At 42.4% G+C, this 18,637-nt stretch overlaps 1 protein-coding gene across 9 annotated transcripts in view; it reads left to right on the top strand.

The window, feature by feature from the left end:
- GALNT9 (polypeptide N-acetylgalactosaminyltransferase 9) overlaps positions 1 to 9,342 on the top strand; it is a 684,555-nt gene extending 675,213 nt beyond the window's left edge. For 8 of the 9 annotated variants that reach the window (XM_044990515.1, XM_044990516.1, XM_044990518.1 and 5 more), the window contains 2 exons: positions 5,935 to 6,102; positions 7,686 to 9,342. In XM_044990515.1, coding sequence (XP_044846450.1) covers positions 5,935 to 6,102; positions 7,686 to 7,832 — 315 coding nt within the window. In that variant the 3' untranslated portion in view covers positions 7,833 to 9,342. The remainder of the gene's footprint in view (positions 1 to 5,934; positions 6,103 to 7,685) is intronic. The other variant, XM_044990517.1, reaches the window with a different exon arrangement.
- Positions 9,343 to 18,637: the final 9,295 nt, after the last annotated feature.

Here is an 18,637-nt window from a genome sequence, read left to right as displayed (position 1 = left end):
ATGACTGAAGAACATGCAAAATGTGGCATAGGGTTTAAGAGTTTTTAGGGAAGGAATAAGCATGACAGGAATCTTGAACTGCTAAGACTGGTCTGCAAGTTTGCCATCTTGCACCCCCATCTCTAATGCTCATCGGTTTGCATTGCTGTCTAATAAACCATTATTATAGAATCGCTTCTGAACGAGAAGATGAGGCAGTCAATGGAAGATAGCTGTCTTGTAGGAGAATCATTTCCAGGCTCTCCTATTCCTGCCTAACTTGGGCTGGGAGCACTGCATAGTGCAGAGTTTATATACAATCCTGCATCCACTATCTGCGAGTGGTGGCACAGTCTCAAAGGAATTCAGTGTCTATCTCGAATGCTGTGAGGTGGCCCTGATTATTATACAGTGTGTGAAAGAGGAAGGGGATTTAATAAGAGGAAAAATGGCAGCCAGGGACATAAAAGTGTTGATGAACAACCTACAGCAACTCCCTTTCCTCCCCCCGCCATGCATACACACTCCCCCACTGGTACAGAGATGAGTCGCTGCCAATGGGGAAATGAGAACTCTCTTGGCATATAGATCAAGCAGAAAGAGGAGAGCTCAACGTTTGGATTCCTGCAGCACTGTAGCTACAGAAACAGAGGGGAAAGGAGTAGATGAAAGGCCTCGCTTAAACTGTTGCTTGAGGAAAGATATTTAATAATTTACTTGACAGTGCTCTGGTGTCCTGGAGTTGCATACTGGATGGTGTGGTCAGTTGTTCGGAACCGTGGATGGATGGAAGTGTGATTGCTTGTCTTCTTGGCACCTGCATGTTGGTTTGGTTCTGTACAAATCTATATATTTATTCGTCATTTCTTTATGCTCACGGGTAGGCTGGAAGTTTCCGACTCCAAGGTGACTTTCTTGTTTACAGTACAGGTTTACAGATGAGGTAGCCTGCTTTAAAATTAGCCCAGGAAGACAAAACAGCATTGGAAGTTTAAAAAAAAAAGTTTAATTTAAAAAACTGCCGAAGTCCGTCAGTGTGGTAATTCCCAAAGCAGTTAGCTGAGCATGTGGAGATCTTCACACTTTGTCTCTGTGGAATGAAAATTAGGTGGGGCAGACACTCTAAGCTTCCAACCTTGAATTAAAAGCTAGCTTTTACTTATCAGAAAGTAAGAAGGGTGACACCTTCCAGAGATAGCACTGCTTGCTATTTTTAAACTGGAGATGGTTGCTTTGATAAATAACCTCTGGCGGTGTTCTCATTCCACTCTGGTTCCTGAATAGTGGAAAGAAAAAATCCTCTAATGTCACATGTACAACAGATAATCAGAGGATTTTATCTTGAGGTATTTAATAGAACACTTGGATTCAGTTTCACTTATGGGTCACTTAGCTCTTCTCTGATAAAAAGGAAAAGCTCGGCTAAGGTTCAGCCTCATGCCAGTCTCAAAAACATATTTTTGTTTTCATTCTGGACTACGGAAGATGAACATGTAAAATGAGCAGGGATATACTCTGCATCGAGACGTCGTTATACTTGTTTTTATAGAGAGAAATGAAAGGGTTAAATGCCATTAACTTTAGTTGAGTTACACCAGGGAAGAATTTGGCCCAACATGTTACAACCCATGCCGCAGTGAGACTGTACAGATGCTCTTCCGGTTGGGCAGCAGGGGTCAAAGTGGAAGAATATCCCACAAAGGTTGAACCCTCGGAATAGAACTTGTAATTCAACAGGTGCAGTATATATCTCACTACTTCAGCTCAGCCTTCAGCTTTTCTCTAAATAAATTAACACAGCCTTATGAATGTGTGTTAGGTGATTAAAAAAAAAAGAAACATTCTATAAAATATTAGTATGAGGCCAGGCTCTGGAATTCACAAGGTTTGTGTTCAGTATGTGGTCTCATTCCCTGGGTAACCTCTGTGCCTAAGATTCCCAGTTTACAATGGGGATAATAGTACTTCCTTTCCCCCTCCTTTACTCTATCTTGTTTGTTTAGATTATAATCTCTTGATGGCAGGGACTGTTTCTTCATTATATGTATGTACAGTACCTAGCACAATCAGACCTGATCTCTGTTGGGGCCTCAAAGTGCCACCACAATACAAATGAAGAAGAGAAAAATGAATCCCACACAGTCAGGTAGGACAGTGTGGACTAATTTCATCCTTGGTGTAGTTAAAGTGACCTCAGCGAATGATCACCAGGGTTGAAGTTAGCTCTCTAAACTCCCCTCTGCATCCTCTCTGTCCTTGATAGAAAGTATAATGTTAGTCAGAGAAAGAACTAACATTTTCTATTGCATCCATTCAGATTCTACAGAGAGATTTCTCTGTCTGACTTACAATAGCTGACAAAATCCAATAACACGCCAACAATTTGGCATCAAAGCTCCAGATCTTATTTATATTGTTAAGGAAGGCCACAGGGGAGTGGAAGCATTGTCTTTGCCCCTTTTTTCCGATCTACGGTATTAAGCCGCTTACTTTAATATGAAAGTACTTTAGCACTGATGACTAATTCTTGGGGTGTTTTAGGATCTGTTAGCCATATGCAAGTTTGGAGTAATTGGAAGGCTATTACATTTTATCAACCATCTGATTGTGGGCATCAGTTTTTAACTCTAATCCCTACAGGAGTGGATGCTAAGAACTGTGCTTCTTATTATTGTGTTAAGGTCTTGCATGGTGGACTGAAGTCTTCACGGCCAGTGTGACTCAAATGAAAATATGAATCCTTGATGACTAAACCCTTGACATGCCCTTTCCAACAGTGGCACAAATGGGATCATTTTCATCTACTGAGATAACGGAGAGCATTGATCTGTTCTCTGGCTGTAGCCTTCACTCCATCACGGTAGCAGGTGCTTCTGTAGACTGACTGTATCTTTCACCCTATATATATATATATATATATCCTATATGAAACCTAAGCAGAAATACCATTACTTAGCAGATTATCTGTATTTGATGGGTCTGCCCTATAAATATAACAACATCAGAACATGCTGGTTCTTGTGATGTTCACCACACACAATTCTAGGCTGTAGGGATTCCAGAGGAAATGAAATATCTTATCACAGAAAAGCTGTTTATATTAGGGCTTGCAGTGGCAAATTCTTGTCATTTAAACCACAGAGTGCTCTGACACACAGGGGAAATTGACCCTGGACTATAGATGATGTAGCTGATTATCAGCACTGGACTTAGTTGTCTAGCTAGGGCAAATTAACCGGTGAATATTTTGATTTAGAGTTGTGCAGGGGAGAGGCAGATACATAAAAACTACAATATTGCCAACCATATTGCCGCGTCTGCAGTTCACAGCCACAACTGCATCTCGTTCTCACTCCCTGCTCATCCTTCCCGGTGAGTTGGAAGTGTGAAATATGTAGAACGTTGAAAAACCCAACAGATTTTACCCTTGTACGGAAGGAAAAGAAGTTCACTTGTGTGAGCTGATAGACCATTCAGATGTCGAACTAGTTTGCCTGCTTTAAACACTTCCCCAAAAAGGCAAGAAAAGGTGTCTTATATACCTTGATTTACCATGTACAGACAGTGCACTGACTGATGTCATTTACTCATCCACAAGAGAAATCCTCATGGGGCTATTCTACTGCTTTCTCTGATGCAGTCTCCAGCCTAACTCCTTGCTCCACATGATTGCACTGAACAAAAGTGGCAGGTGGTAACATTGAACACATGCTCTGTCAAAGGACCTCTGGTTTAAAAGTGAGCAGACAAAGCTCTTTTGCCACTGGGAAGATATGATTATTCACAGTATGTGCTTGCTGAGGCTAATAAGAATGAGGAAATATCTTTAGAAAGCTAGGTTTTAATTAGAGCCTTTTGATTGGCCCTTAATGATATCATCACTTGCCCTGGTCGGTAATATCCAGTAAATGCCAAGGGTTTGCAACCTTCCTTCCATTCCTTTTTAAGTATTTTCAGTCTCATAACAGCAATAAGACCAGACAGGCAGTGAATTTCTGGGTGATAATTGCATTTCTCCAATGGCTGAAGATTTTGCTCTGCAGCTCTCTGCCTCATACTAAATGTGAGCCACCAGTTAGCAATATCCTTAGAGCTGAATTCTGCTCATGGTTAAATCGAGAGCCCAGGGACCAAAATTTGATCTCATTTACATGTAAATTGAGACAACAGTGGAGTTATCCCGGATTTAAACAAGCGATTGATCGGAATTTGACACAACAAAGTTATCCTAGAATTACATTGATGTAACTGAGAAGGGCAGAATATGCCCTTACTATTTAACTAAAAAATTCAAAACAGTTTATAGATGAGAAAGAGCATTTGATAGTGGTTAGGAAAGAGGGACTGGGTGTTAGGACTCCTGGGTTCCATTCCTGGCTCACCTTCAACGTGCTGTGTAATCTTGAACGTGTTCCTGACCTCTGTGACTCGCAATCGTGAACATGTTACCTGACCAGTCTATAAAAAGAGACTGAAAATACTTCCCCATTTCAAGTAAGGCAAATCACTTAACCTCTCTGTGGCTCAATTTATCTGGTTGTAAAAAAACATTTCTCCACCTGAGTGGGCAAGGGGGAAGGTTGTTATGGAATTTAAGATGTTTTAAAAGTGCTTTGGAGTCTTCTGATGAAAGGCCGTTTTATAACTATGTGGAAAGTACTATTAATTATTATCGTATTCAGTTTATGAAATGCAATGAGAACCTATTATCATCATGGATATGTTGGTACTGCGTGATGTACAAGCAACCCTTAGCCATGAGCAGCAATGGCCCTCCTCTTGATTTTTTAATATTTTCCCCCAACAAGACCCTAATGTAATAAAGATCCATTTTTCACATCTCCCGCTGCACATTATTTGTCCTGGACTGGGCCCTTTTATGGACAATTGCTTCAAACAAGTGAAACAGTCATTTTATACACACACACACACACACACATATATATATTGAAGAAAGGGTAAATTCTGAAGGTCATTATACTCCTACAGGAAATAATAATGAGTGTATCATGTGTTGTGTGTGTTAAGCCATTAGTGTTTGCATGCAGGCTGCTTAAACATTTTCTTTATTAAAAAAGCTCAAAAATAAGAGATGTCATTTACTAACCCCTTGAATTACAGTCAATAGCATTTACCACACCACTAAATTTCAGCCAAGTCTAGCTCATTGTTGTCCAGACCTGAAGCATACGTTAGCAGATCTGCTATTTCTTTCATGAATTGACTGTTTTCCTCCTCTCTTATTTTTGGATACCTGATGTACAAGTTGTGCTGATGGATTTTTTTCCATAATGTTTATTTACAAAAACTAATTAGAGTGGTTGCTATCAATAGGCTCTGACAGAGCTCTTAAGAACAAACTGCATGGCAAATTGCCATTGTGTCCTTGTTAAATCAATTCCCACTGAGTGGATTCGAGAGTGGTTATGATTTACATATTGATTACTTCATTTTCTTGATTGCCCTTTTGCAACGTTGTTTTTTTTTTTCTTTTGGGAGGGTGGGGAGAAGGAGGAAGAACTATATGTCTTATGAGCGATGCCATGGTGGTAACATATGTTTTACTCTCTCTCTCTGCGTAAAAAGTATGTGCTGGAATAGATCACTCCAGCCACAAGGGACAACACAACGGAGCTACTGGGCCCTGTTCTCAGTTGCTCCATTCCTGTGCTTGGGGCAGAAATGGATGGTGGGGCCAGAGTGGCCTTAAGCCATCTGGGTGCTCCCTATATTCTAACTATCCCCTGGTGTAAGTTAGTCCAGCCTCAGCTCCCTCTGAAGTTGGCACACCTTAACTCAGGCCCTAGTTGTCCAAAGTAGGGCACCCAAAACAAGCAACCACAGTCGAAAATGTGGTGGGTGAGCATAATTCTCCAGCCTTTGGTACTGGAAGTCTCTAGTGGTGCTGATATGGCTTAACCTGTATGTTGTCTTTCTCTTCCTTCTTTTCTCCAGCTTGTCCGCTATAGTTCTGAAGGGCTCCTTCAGTTAGGGCCTCTGGGCTCCACGGCCTTTCTGCCTGACTCCAAATGTCTCATTGATGATGGGAAAGGCAGGACCCCTACTCTGAAGAAATGTGAAGATGTCCTGAGACCAGCACAAAGACTCTGGGATTTTACACAGGTATGGAAGAGAGCTTTCAGAGATGTTTGTGGTCCTATGAATTAGACAGGAGCGCCTGCTCTAGGTAATAGGGAATCCATGCAGTTGTTTGCTGCTAATCAAAAACAAAGCACATTATTTGCACAGATTATATATCTGCAGGTTCCTCGGAAAGTTCAGGAAAAGGGAGAGAGCTCAGAGCTCACAACAGAAGACACCAGACCAGTGGAAAGATATTGAGGTTGCATCAATTCTTTTTTACACACACACACACACACTTTTCTCTCAAGCTACAAATGAGACTTAACCCTTCCACTTACCCCTCCACTGAGGATACATTTACATTGCAGCCGGGGGGTGGGGGGGTGGGAATGGCAGCTTGCGTAGAAGGACCCACGCTTCCTATACTCCAGCTATCTCATTAAAATAGAAGTACATGCCCAGGTGGGTCAGGCAGGATTGTTCAGCCCATACTCAAACCTGCATTACCCCATTTCTGTTTTGGCGAGCTAGCTAGCGTCCAGCTAGCGTTGGTACGTCTAACTGAGCCACAAACTGCACACCTGGCTGCAACATAGATGTGCCCTTGGAGTCAAAGGCTGGTTTTAAAATTCTCCGTTTAAGAGAAAAACAATGGCATAGGGTGTTACCGTTTCAAATGCATACTGGCAAAGCGTAGAGTCCTTACTGTAAGAGAACTTCAGCCAAGAAAGCCAGCATCCCCTGGGCTATGTCATGCCATCAGCAGAGCTCCCCCTTGTGCTGGGCACAGTACAAATACAGAGACCAGAGACAGGCCCTGCCACAGACAGCTTACAGTCTCAAATAGACATGACAGACTCAAAGCAGGAGGGCGAAAAGAGGCAAAGGTGAAGCGGTTTTCCCAAGGTCATGCAGCCAGTTTGCCGCAGAGTTGGGAATAGAATCCAAGCATCCTGACTGTTACTCCAGTGCCAAATCCACTAGACCCCACTGCCTCCCCAGCTTTTATGACGTCTTTGTTTTGTGCTGACGGATTGACAGGGAGAAAAAAGCATTTTGTGTAAGATTCTCAAATTTACAATGTCCCTGTGAAGGCATCAGAGCTCAGTTAAGGATGTCTTCAGCTTCTCTGAACTGATCTACAAATGGAACATGTGGCCAGCTGTCAGAGAGGCTTTTGAAACAGCAAGGGATAGACTTTTGTGACTCCTGCACTGTCTCCAACTGGTTACAGCTGCTATATGCACCTATGTCATCACACCAGGTCTGTGTGTGGACCCAAACCTATTCCCGGAGACTTCAGGCAGAGCAGGATTTGCCTTGTATGAATCCACTTACTGAGCCCTAAACTTTTGCCAGTAGAAAGTGATCATGCTGCATATTTACAGACAGTCCCATCCCACCTTTCTTAGCAGAGGTTCATCCCAAGGAGCCTTAGCACAGCTAAGTTGTTCTGCTTTAGAAATCTCTGTTCTAGCACAACTTTGTCAGCAACCAACCACAAATGCAGGCTCATTCCTCACTCAAATGCCTGAATAATGGAAAGACTGTAACGCAAAAATCAGCCATTGGGTAGCGTGGAACAAATCCTCAGTGCTAATGTTTTTCTTTCTTCAATTCAGAATGGTCCAATCATCAGCAGAAACACTGGACGGTGTCTAGAAGTGGAAATGTCAAAGGATGCCAATTTTGGGCTCAGACTTGTGGTACAAAGGTGCTCGGGGCAAAAATGGGTGATTAGAAACTGGATAAAACATGGTCGACATTGACTACTGGGGCTGAGAAGCCATCGTCCATTGCTCGGTGTGCGATCCCCTTCAAGGCATTTGTGTTAAAGCAGACTACTATGAAAAGGAGTTGACTGCCCAGGGCCATGGACTATTAGGCACTGGCTAACAAACAGGCAAATAAGCATCCTGCCTGACTCTCCCTCAGATCAATGGATGCCCTGGAAATCTTGGGATGGTCAAACCGAACAGAGAAGTGGGCTCATTCCCGCTCTCCCAGAGGAATTAAAAGACAGCTGTGTCTGTGATGAGTTCAAAGGGGAGTTTCCTCTACTGCCTCATTAAAAAGAATCCTCTGATGGAGAGCTTTTTAGCTTTAAGTTATTGACTGGTGCACAACTCCTATGATGAATAATCATGTGCCTTTTCTACTGTACTTCCTATACAAGTGGACTTGGAAATCCCATCTTTTCAGCATGTCTGGTTCATTGTACTAAACAGCTAAAAACTGTGAATAAATAACACTGCAAAATATGCTATATTGTAAATGTCAAGGGTGGTTGCCTGAGCGTCGGTATTTATAGGAAGAGCCAGTTCTACACATGTTTACAAGGGGTTTTGCACCCTCAGCCTGCTCGAAAGCAGCATCCTGGGGGTCCTCATGTAAATTCTGAATAGTTAAAACATCAACACGCTCCATTTTATTGTCACTTCTAAGTCTTGCCAGTAGAAAAGAAACACAATACAGCACTTCCTTATGTAACTCCTTAGGGACAATGTATGTACTATAGTTTGGATGTATAGAACATCCATCTAGAGCCTACCCTCTGACTGCAGTTACAATGTAAGGCATAACACTGCACCCACGAGGCTCTGCATTGAAATCGGGGGGAGCTGCTGGATACTCATTGCTTGAGAGAATTAGGTGACTTATTTAGGTGACTAATCCGCACTTCGGAGCTTGCCGTTAGGCTCTTATTTTTAAAGATCTTGCACCCCTGCTACACATCCCGTAGGCCTGCAGAATGTCAGTGATCACAAGGGCTCATTTCTTGCCATAACCACGTCCCTTTATCACTTGAGAAAAGAGACACGGATAAATCCTAACGTTGTCCAAGATTAGAACAAGAAAGAACCAGAAAACATAAAAAGTACCATTTCTATTAATGTGCCATTGATACATTTTACTCTTGTTGACCTATATAATCCTTAGCAGTGATGGCATCTTTGTAGGCTTGCACTTCACTGCATGACCCATCAGGGTCTGTGTGCAAAGGGCTAGAACAAGGATGAGATATGATCCAATGGTCATTGAAGTCAATGGAAAGACTCCTATTGGCTTCAGTGAGCTTTGGATCAGGCCCATGATGCGTAGCTTTTTGCAACACAGGAGTCAGTCACAGTGTAAAGTGGTAAGAGGGGAAGGGAATATCTGTTAGAATTCACTAAGGCTCACATAGGTAATTACAGACACCATGGTAGAGTGAATTAGATGATCTGTTTATCAAAGAGCTTGCAGTTCCCATTTCAAGGCAAGTGGAGCAACATGAAATAGAAGCAAAGAAAGTTAATTTCTATCCAGGGCATTATACTGAATAAAACATTAAAAGTAAACATGTACATTTCATCGGCTCCTGTCAACTCTTTGCTGGAATTTGGAGAGCTCATCAATATGATTTGTCCTTATTTTATTTCTGAAGCTGAATATGTGACTATGTGATATAAAGCTATTCCTCTTGGAGGTTCTGTTGACAAACCACTGATCTTTACTCCTGGGTCACGTGGATGGGGTTATGTATTAATTAATATATACAGTTTAATAGTATACATAGACTACGGGTGAGATTCGGTACAGGAGATCCACAGAAGCTCACCACTTAAACCCTCTAGCCCTATATTGTACAGTAGGTCTTAAGTAGTGTGTGCAGGGATTGGCACAGGATTTCTACATAGGTTTGAAAAATGCCCTCTATTCTGTAAGAATGAAAGTTCATCTTCTCCCCTGATCCAGCGTAAAGTTGTGTGGAGGCCTTGTTCTGTGTCATTTACCCTGACTGGAGTTTATGCCTTGAAATATTTGGCCTGGACAAACAAGACAAAGGAAAGGAAAGTTATCGTTCGCCAGGTAAGTTACTGGGTAAGAGAGGCACACTGATTCCCACTCACCGCCATTGTAACGAGCAGCCTTTCCAGTTCACAAATGCCCAGTAATGGTTTGTGGGAGGGTGGTTTGATGCTGAGGAAAAGACTCCCATGTAACTATTCAAGTGTAACCTTGACCTTAACTGTCACCTACCTACATATTGCACTTACTATTTCTACTCTTTTCTCTTGTGAGGGATCATGAATCCTCACATAATTATGGGTTTCGGGTGGGACAACAATCCCGCCTGAGCCCTTGCAGGCCTGGAAGAAATAAAAGGAAAGAACACGCATCTCCTAGAGATATTGAGGGAATGCAGGATTCTTAACCTGACATCGAAAAGGGAATGTTGCATTCCAGCTTGGTGACCCTGAGGCTGAGAAGCCAAGGCAGATCTGCAGTTCCCAGCAAAGAGTTTCACAGGAGCAAGGAGATGACCTCATTACTATAGAAACCTACACATGTTAGTGAACAGTAAGGATTGTCCTTGAGATCCACTTCCTGAAAGATTGCATGGTCTGGTTCCAAAGCCCCACTCAGAGACACTATGAACCAGATCCAGATTTTCCAGGTTCCTGTGGAAAGCAACACACAGGGGGCTCAACCAGCTGCCTCTCTACATATGAACAGGTCTCTGCGCTTCTGTGGACCCAGGACATTTGAACTCTAACATCTGCCTTCCTGATACATACACACCCTCCACCCCCAGGTTTCATAGCTCTTGGTGGCCTCCGTAGATGATCCATGAAGCCGGAGGATGGAGAAGTTTCCAAGCATGGACCAGAAAAAAAGCCATTTAGGGACTCAGTCTATACTGCAGCCTGATGGGAATGTGGCTGGAGAATCAGGGCTGATTCTCCTCTAGCTAGCAGCTTAGGTGTGTAGTGCAGGGTCTCGTGTTGTAAAGCCCTAACACAACTTCTGTTGCTGAGTTATTTAGAGTCAAGGAAAATCTTTCCCATGATCTCGGCTACACTACAGGCCCTGACTATCACCTACATCAGTCAATTAAGCCATTTGGTGCCAGCATCATTACTTTCAAACATCTAGAGCATAGTTTCTAAATGGCAATAGTTGTTTTATCTATTGATGGATTTATTTAGAGACTTGCTTGGCACCTGTCACCATATTATCTGGATTGTCTATCAAATTCAGAAGCAAAACAGACACACATGCTTCCCTAGTCTGCCATTAGCCGCACTAAAGGACTAATCCACACCAACAGTCACCACTATCCATCACCCAAAAGTGTTCTTCACTCCATGAGGATGGGTGTTGAGCCCCCCTCAATAGGAAGCAAAGGTCCTCTGCTCCTTTCAGGGCTGGGTATCAGCTACAGGAAACCCCTGACTGAAAAGATGCCAGATGGACTTTGCACTGGGCCTCGAAAGCCATCGTAACCCAAACTTGCTTAGCAGAGGCCCCATCGTGCCTAGAGATGAACCACTCTCAGTGCCATTAGTCAATGGAATCTTTCAGGATCAGGCCCTGGGATGCTATATCGCTGTGCTGACGCGTGATTCACAGTACGGTTCTTACGTTCCATGTCCCAGATGTAGAAATCAACCAAGAACTACAAGATTATTAAGGATCATAACCAAATTATTATCCATTTTTGTATCAACAGCTGTGTCTATACGTCTTTACCAGGATCATCTCTTCCTCAAAGAGCTTAAAATCTAAGGGCCAGCTCCAGCTTCACTGCTGTCACCCACCTTCAGTGGTGCAGCAGGAGGCTCTTCATGCTGCTACATGCATGCAACATCCTGTTGTGTGCACAGCCACAGGCAGGGGATATGAAAAGATATTCAGGGCCTGATTTGTAGAAATGCTGAGCCCTGGCAGCATCCTGAACTTCAGTGGATGCTCCTGAGCTCAGCACCTCTGAAAATCAGGGAATCATTGTCTGCTACTGCCTATTGTTTGGTACAGTTGTCCTTTTCCCACTGACCCGTTCATTTATAAAGATGCTTCGCTGCATATTGTTCCCATAGATGGACTCTCCACTCACTGTATAGCAAGGGCATAATCCTTCTGACACACGACAGCTGAAATTTTAAATACTAGAGCCTCGACTAATATGATTCAGTGACATAACACTCACCCCCCCACCAATTCCTTAGATTAATTACACAGTTTGTAATTCCTTCAATATATGGCATTCATCTGAAATGACTTATTTACAGCCATACTAAGCAGCCTGCCTACTTCTGCTCCCATTGAATAGGGTTGTATGGATTATGGATTTCAACAGAAGTAGGATTGTAGCAGGAATGTTGGGTATAATATACGGAGTTAAAAGTATCAGAGGGGTAGCCGTGTTAGTCTGGATCTGTAAAAGCAGCAAAGAGTCCTGTGGCACCTTATAGACTAACAGACGTTTTAGAGCATGAGCTTTCGTGGGTGAATACCCACTTTGTCGGATGCAAGTTAAAAGATACAAGTACCTGCACTTTGTGCAGGGGCTCTTGAGAGGAAGAGCAATGGTCAGAATTCCCTTGATCAAGTTTCTAGCAACGAAGAAGGGCCATGTGGCTCATGCCATTTTGGCTAACTGCTACTTCCTGCTTCCTTCCTTACTGCTGAATGCTATACAGTGACTCCCCTCCTGGAGTCTGGGTATGGAGAGGACAGGATCATTCAAACTACAGGAATTAATTAGTATTCTGGATGGCTCGTGGGATGGAGGGATGGGGAGGAGGGTTGTCTTCTCCCGTTTTTAGAACCTCAGACCATCACACTGGTCTCCATATTATGCCCTCTCTGGCATTAGTCCTGAATTGTACAGGTGCTAACTATTCTATTGCTTCTTCATGAATAAGAGTTCAGAATATACTTATCGCCTTGTTGCAAGTCCTGATCCTGCATCCTTGATGTTAGTAGCATATTTCCCATTGAGATCTGTGGGAATAAGGTAAGGGCCATAATTACTGGAAATTATATTCAATGGCACCATGATCTAATGGAGTGCATGAATCATGCATTTATAGCCCCTTGTGTGTTAAGCAAAAAACAACCATGAAATGTTCTTGGAACATCTTCATGTCCATCTGGAAATGGAGTCTACATGGCTCATGAATTGAAAGAAACTCAAGGAGTAAACATTGTACATATAGGACTAAGAATTCTCAGTGAACACAGTGTAAAGTTCACTTATGTTTATATCACCTAGGAATATTCTAAAAAGGGAAATGTATTCCCCGCCTCTTGAATCTTAGCTGACATTTAAAACTGGTGATTGTTAAAATAACGGTTTGGCCTTATAAAACCACTTGAACTTTTATGTCCACAGGCAGCTTTGGCTGAGGTTCTACCACCTGATTATTGGTGGGTTTACACAATGCCACGTCTAGCACTTAATTGCTGATTTCATGTATGGTTTGACAGAGTTTAACAACTTCGTTACAGAAGTGTTAATACAACATTTTAGACAGAGTGCTCTTGGCTTGTTCTAATAAATCAAAACAACGTTTACTTATCATAAATATCCAGCTCAAGCAATGCACGTCAATCTGATAAGAATGGAATTTCTGCACCAAGATATTACTTCAAGCCAGGACTTGCAGAGGCGTCTATTATTTTTTCGTAGGGCTACGGTTTGCTGCTGCCCAACACTGAGCATTACCTAGGCGTTGAACTATTTCTAATCAATCTGATTTAAAAAAGAAGAAGCTAACAGGGCCAACTGCAAGGCAAGTTGCAATTGCAAATCATTTTTCATCCTTTTGTCATGCTAAGCCCATTTGTACTTGCACCTGAAGAATTAATAACCACGATGCATTTTACCAATGACATGAGCTGCATTCTTGATTACTGTCACTTTTGAAATCTTCTAATAAAATGCAAAGTCAGCAAGAAAAAGATATGCTTCATTATAAAATGTAGATTAAATGTAATATGTTATAAAGGCTAATAAGCCCTTTTTGTTAGTATGCACTGATACCTCGCGTGACATCTTCAGCTGAAGTCAAAGGAGCTACACCATTTACACCAGCTGGGGATCTGGCCCTTTAAAGTGAACGGCCAATTCTAGCCTCATAATTCTGCAGTTCAAGACTGCACTGTGTCCATTAGATCACGGGGAAGTCTGGTCTTGGAGTTTCAATTCCAGTGCAGAGATGTAAGAGTCCAGCACATGCAGTGACCAATCCATGCAGAAACATCAGCTAAAGTTCTCGCAAGTCATTCTGGGACTAATAAGTGCTTCAGTGGTCAAAATACAGGTTACAAAAAAAATTCCATATCAGGGATTTCTTACAGTGTAATCAGCATTCCTGGAAGCATTGAACTGAGGGGAGATACGCAATTGAACCACAAAACAGTATGGGAAGCTGTTGCTGAAAGTGCTCTCTTCCTAAAAGATCTGGGTAGAAACAACATATTGGTGTAATGCAAACGCATGGCAACACAATTCTTCTGTCATTGCTTATGTTATCGTTCTAAATGAAACCCAGAAAGCCAGTGAAACAGAAAATTATTTACTTCTTTTATTGCCCAGTTAGTGCAGAGAACTGAGAAGTAAGTGAAGGATTGATCTTACATCTTATAAGGCAAAATACATAGAGGCTCTGGGCCAGAGTCTCAGGTGGTTTAAACTGACATAGTTCCACTGGAGTCAATGGAGATGAGCCCAATGGAGCAAAACCAATTGACATCAGCTGAGACCTGGCTTGTTGTGATAAATAAGCAGCGCTTCAGGAAGTCATTTACACCTGTGCAAAGTCCATGCATAGAGGGCACTGAGTGCTTTGTAAATACCACTGCACAGACTGCACAGCAGAGGAGAATTGGGCCCCATGCTGTATAATGAAACAGGTAATGAGCATCATGATAACAGGCAAGTTTTTGTATTACTTATCAATATGAAGCACACAGCCTGTATTTACTGTATTGATTCTGGATCCAAGCTAGGCAGTTTCTATAACATTCATGAACACCCAAAGTTTGTAGTACAGTATGTGATGTGATGAGCTGACCGAGTTAAGATCATAGAGCAGCTGGAAAGAATCAGATAGCATATGGCAATCATTTCCCTACATGTGCAGGAAACAGTACCCCTGCAAAAGGGCCTCTCTCTACCACCCTGACTCAGGGAAAACTTTTGCATCCAGAATGAGTAGTTTTGCTGGAGCATGGACTGTGGGATCAGACCCAGCTCATTTATTTAGCTTTTATTTTTATCATCTGGACTCAACAGTGAAGTGTCTCCTCTTTTCCTTTGTGTCAGATATTGACTTTTTTGGTAGACAGCAATTCTTTGTAAATCCACATTAATGAGACAGTGGAGACGGCTCGCTGTGTTGCTACCTGTGCTATTTGTGGACTCAATTTCCCACCAGTCTGGCATCTTTCAGGAGCAAACAAAATTTTTCTTTTACAAAAAACCCAGTAGCTTCTTTGCCATGAGTAGCTTCCAAATTATATCAAGCAGAACTAGGTTCTTACAAGTAATTCTGAATCTGATATTCATTACATCACAGTAATTATCATAGCTGGTCAGGTGAATAATATGGGTTATGAATGTAGCATTTTTTATTCCTTTAGTCAATTAATCATTCACAAATCAGTTATTGTGTGTGTTTATCATTGGTAAATACACACCACATAGTTTAGATAATGATTTTCAGGGTTGTTTGTGAATTATTTGCTTTGTCTATTTACTATTCATGTCCTATGATTGGTCACCTGTGTCAGCTGGTATTGGTTTTGGATCCTGATTGGATAAGTGGAAATTTGAAAACAAGAGACTAATGAATGAACCATTTTCCATTGTGAATAAATATTTGTGCTAAAAGTAGTGAAACTTTCAGGATTTGCAAACATGTTAATGAATCTACCACAATATTCCACACAGAGAATAACAAATGAAAGGCGTCTAGGAATCAGCAAGCCAAACATAGCACTTTTATTGCAAAAGTTTTACAAAATGTTTATTATTAGCCCAGCTTTAGTAATTAGCCATATTCTTTCTTTCATTCTTTCATTCTAGGCCATCTCTGCTTAATATTTCCTTGTATTTCTTTAAAATAACTGTGTAAGATGATTCATTTTCAGACAGGTTAATAGTGTGAATGACCTGCACTTTACGAAAGCGTCTGTGTTCGAAAGGGGAGCATTTCTAATTAACAAAGATCATATTGCAATCTACAGTGCTTCTTTGCGAAAGTGAGGTCACTGGCGTAAAATGGCATTCATTAAGCAATAAATACTCATTATACCAATCCATTATCTGTCAGAGAAAAGTCTATTGGAGCAGTAGATCTTCACAGTGATCCTTATCTTACTGAAAAAAGGAAAGTGACAATATAAGCAGCATGGGCTTTGTTGGTATTAGTCTTTATATCAGGAAAGATACATTTTAGTTTGGCGATTTGAAATTATTCTAGGGTCCTAGAAGTGGGAGTATGAGGCGGGGAGTTACGGGGGAAAGAATGCTGGTATTAACCCCCATAGGGGAGGTGGGAATGGAACTTAGTTTCATTATCACTCCTCCTCCTAGTTCCATTTGTGTTGAATACAAGCAACTTTAGCTGAACTTTGGTTTATATAAAGTCCTTTACCTGCCAATGCCCCCATCTTTTCAATGCCTGCTCTGTCAGGGAAAAGCTTCAAGCATGGACCTCCTTACCATAATAAGGGCCCTACCGAATTCACCGTCCATTTTGGTCAATTGCACAGTTATAGGATTTTAAAAATCGTAAATTTCATGATTTCAACTATTTAAATCTGAAATTTCAGGGTGTTGTGGGGGTGGTCACAAGGTTAATGTGGTGGGGGTTGCGGTACTGCTACCCTTACTTCTGCGCTGCTGCTAGTGGCAGTGCTGCCTTCAGAGCTGGGTACCTGGAGAGCGGCGGCTGCTGGCTGGAGCACAGCTCTGAAGTAAGGCTTGCCTGGTATGGTATTGCCACCCTTACTTCTGCACTGCTGCCTGCAGAGCGGGGCCCTCAGCAGCCACCATTATCTGGCCACTCAGCTCTGAAGGCAGCAACGCAGAAGGAAGGGTGGCATGGAATGTTATTGCCATGCATATTTCTGTGCTACTATTGGCGGGGTGCTGCCTTCAGAGCTGGGTGCCCACCCAACAGCTGCTGCTCTCTGGCTGCCCAACTCTGAAGTCAGCCCAGAAGTAAGGATGGCAATACGACCCCCCCCTAAAATAACTTGGGATCCCCTTGCAACTCCCTTTTGGGTCAGGACCCCCCAATTTGAGAAACGCTGGTTTTCCCCGTGAAATCTGTATAGTATGGGGTAAAAACACACAAAAGACCAGATTTCATGGGGGGAGACTGGATTTCATGGTCCGTGACACATTTTTCATGGCCACTCTTAGGGGCTGCTTCCACCCAGGTGAAGGTCCTTTATGCCACCAGAACATTGTAAAGGAACTGAGAATCAGGCCCACAGTCTTCCACATACCACTCTGAAATCTTGTAAGGCCGGAGGGAGGTTTAGTTTCTCCTCCCTCCTGGCTTCATGAGTTTGCAGCGCAGAGACCTTAACACCAAAGTATTTTGCTTCATTCATTTCAGGCCCAGGGCTTTCAGCATTCCAGACCAGCTGCCATGCAGTCTGGTCTCACTAAGACGTCTATTTAATTTTTATAACAACCCACTGGTACTTTGAGCTGATGACTACTCCTACCCACAGACCCTAAGCACTAGATCTCCGCTCTCTCCTACCCTGTCTGCTTGCTTCAGGCAATGACAGGCGCAGGGAGAGAGAGAGAGAAGCTTCACTAATAAAGCCTTCCCTTTAAACTTTAAAGGAACCAGCACACTTCTCATACTAAACTATTCATTGCAATCTGCCGGGCAGATGGGCAGAAAGTATAGACTCACAGAATCAAAAAGGGGTTGGAGAAGCAGAGTTTCCTAGAGAGCCTGGCTAAATATAAATATGCCAATTATATAATATGGACTGTACTATATATATAATGGTTACATGTATAATTATACAAATTGTATCTACACACTCACCAATTTTAGATGAATTGGTGCCACCTCTGGGTGTAGCCAAGGCCTAACTTAATTTTTCTCAACACAGTTAATTTTAGTGCTTGTGACAAATAAGAGCCAATTGCATTGTTCTAGATCATCCTTGCCTGCCAGCCAGCCATGCTCCATTTATTGAGCATCTTCAAAACAGACAAGACTATCAGTGCCAAAGGATGCTGTGTAACTTCTGCATCTGGTATTTAAGGGACCAGTCGCACACAATGATCAGCAAGCTCAGCTCCCCTGGAATTTATGTCTTCAATGGGACCTGAGGGGGCTCATCTTTTCACTGGAAGGGATTGGCAGCTTTCAGGGTGCTAACCTTGCTATGTGGGATATTTGGAGCAAAAACCTACAGAGCTGAGAAGAGGCAGATAATGGGACCCCCCTGGACCCACTTGCCTCTCTCTTTGAAATGCTTTGAGAAGCTAGGACCAGATTTTTTGCTGGTGCGTGGGTGCAGAGCTCCAGCAATTCTCACTGAGTTTCACCTACTTAAACCAGCAGAGAATTTGTCCACAAAGCTGTGACACACTATTTCTGGCTTAAGGAAGCAAGCAACCTCCCAGGCTCCTAGTAAGTTTGTTTATGAAAGGTCTGCAGACTGCACACTTGCTCTGCAGCTAGGTGTGCTTCTTAGGCTCACAATAAACAGCAAACGTTAAGAAAACTTGAAACGTCACAAGCACCGGGAAAATGGGGATCCT

The sequence above is a fragment of the Mauremys mutica genome, chromosome 16 (assembly GCF_020497125.1).
Source record: "Mauremys mutica isolate MM-2020 ecotype Southern chromosome 16, ASM2049712v1, whole genome shotgun sequence".
In the NCBI taxonomy this organism is placed as follows: domain Eukaryota; kingdom Metazoa; phylum Chordata; order Testudines; family Geoemydidae; genus Mauremys; species Mauremys mutica.
Note: the sequence above shows the minus strand (reverse complement) of the source record. Positions and strands in the feature narration are given on the sequence as shown.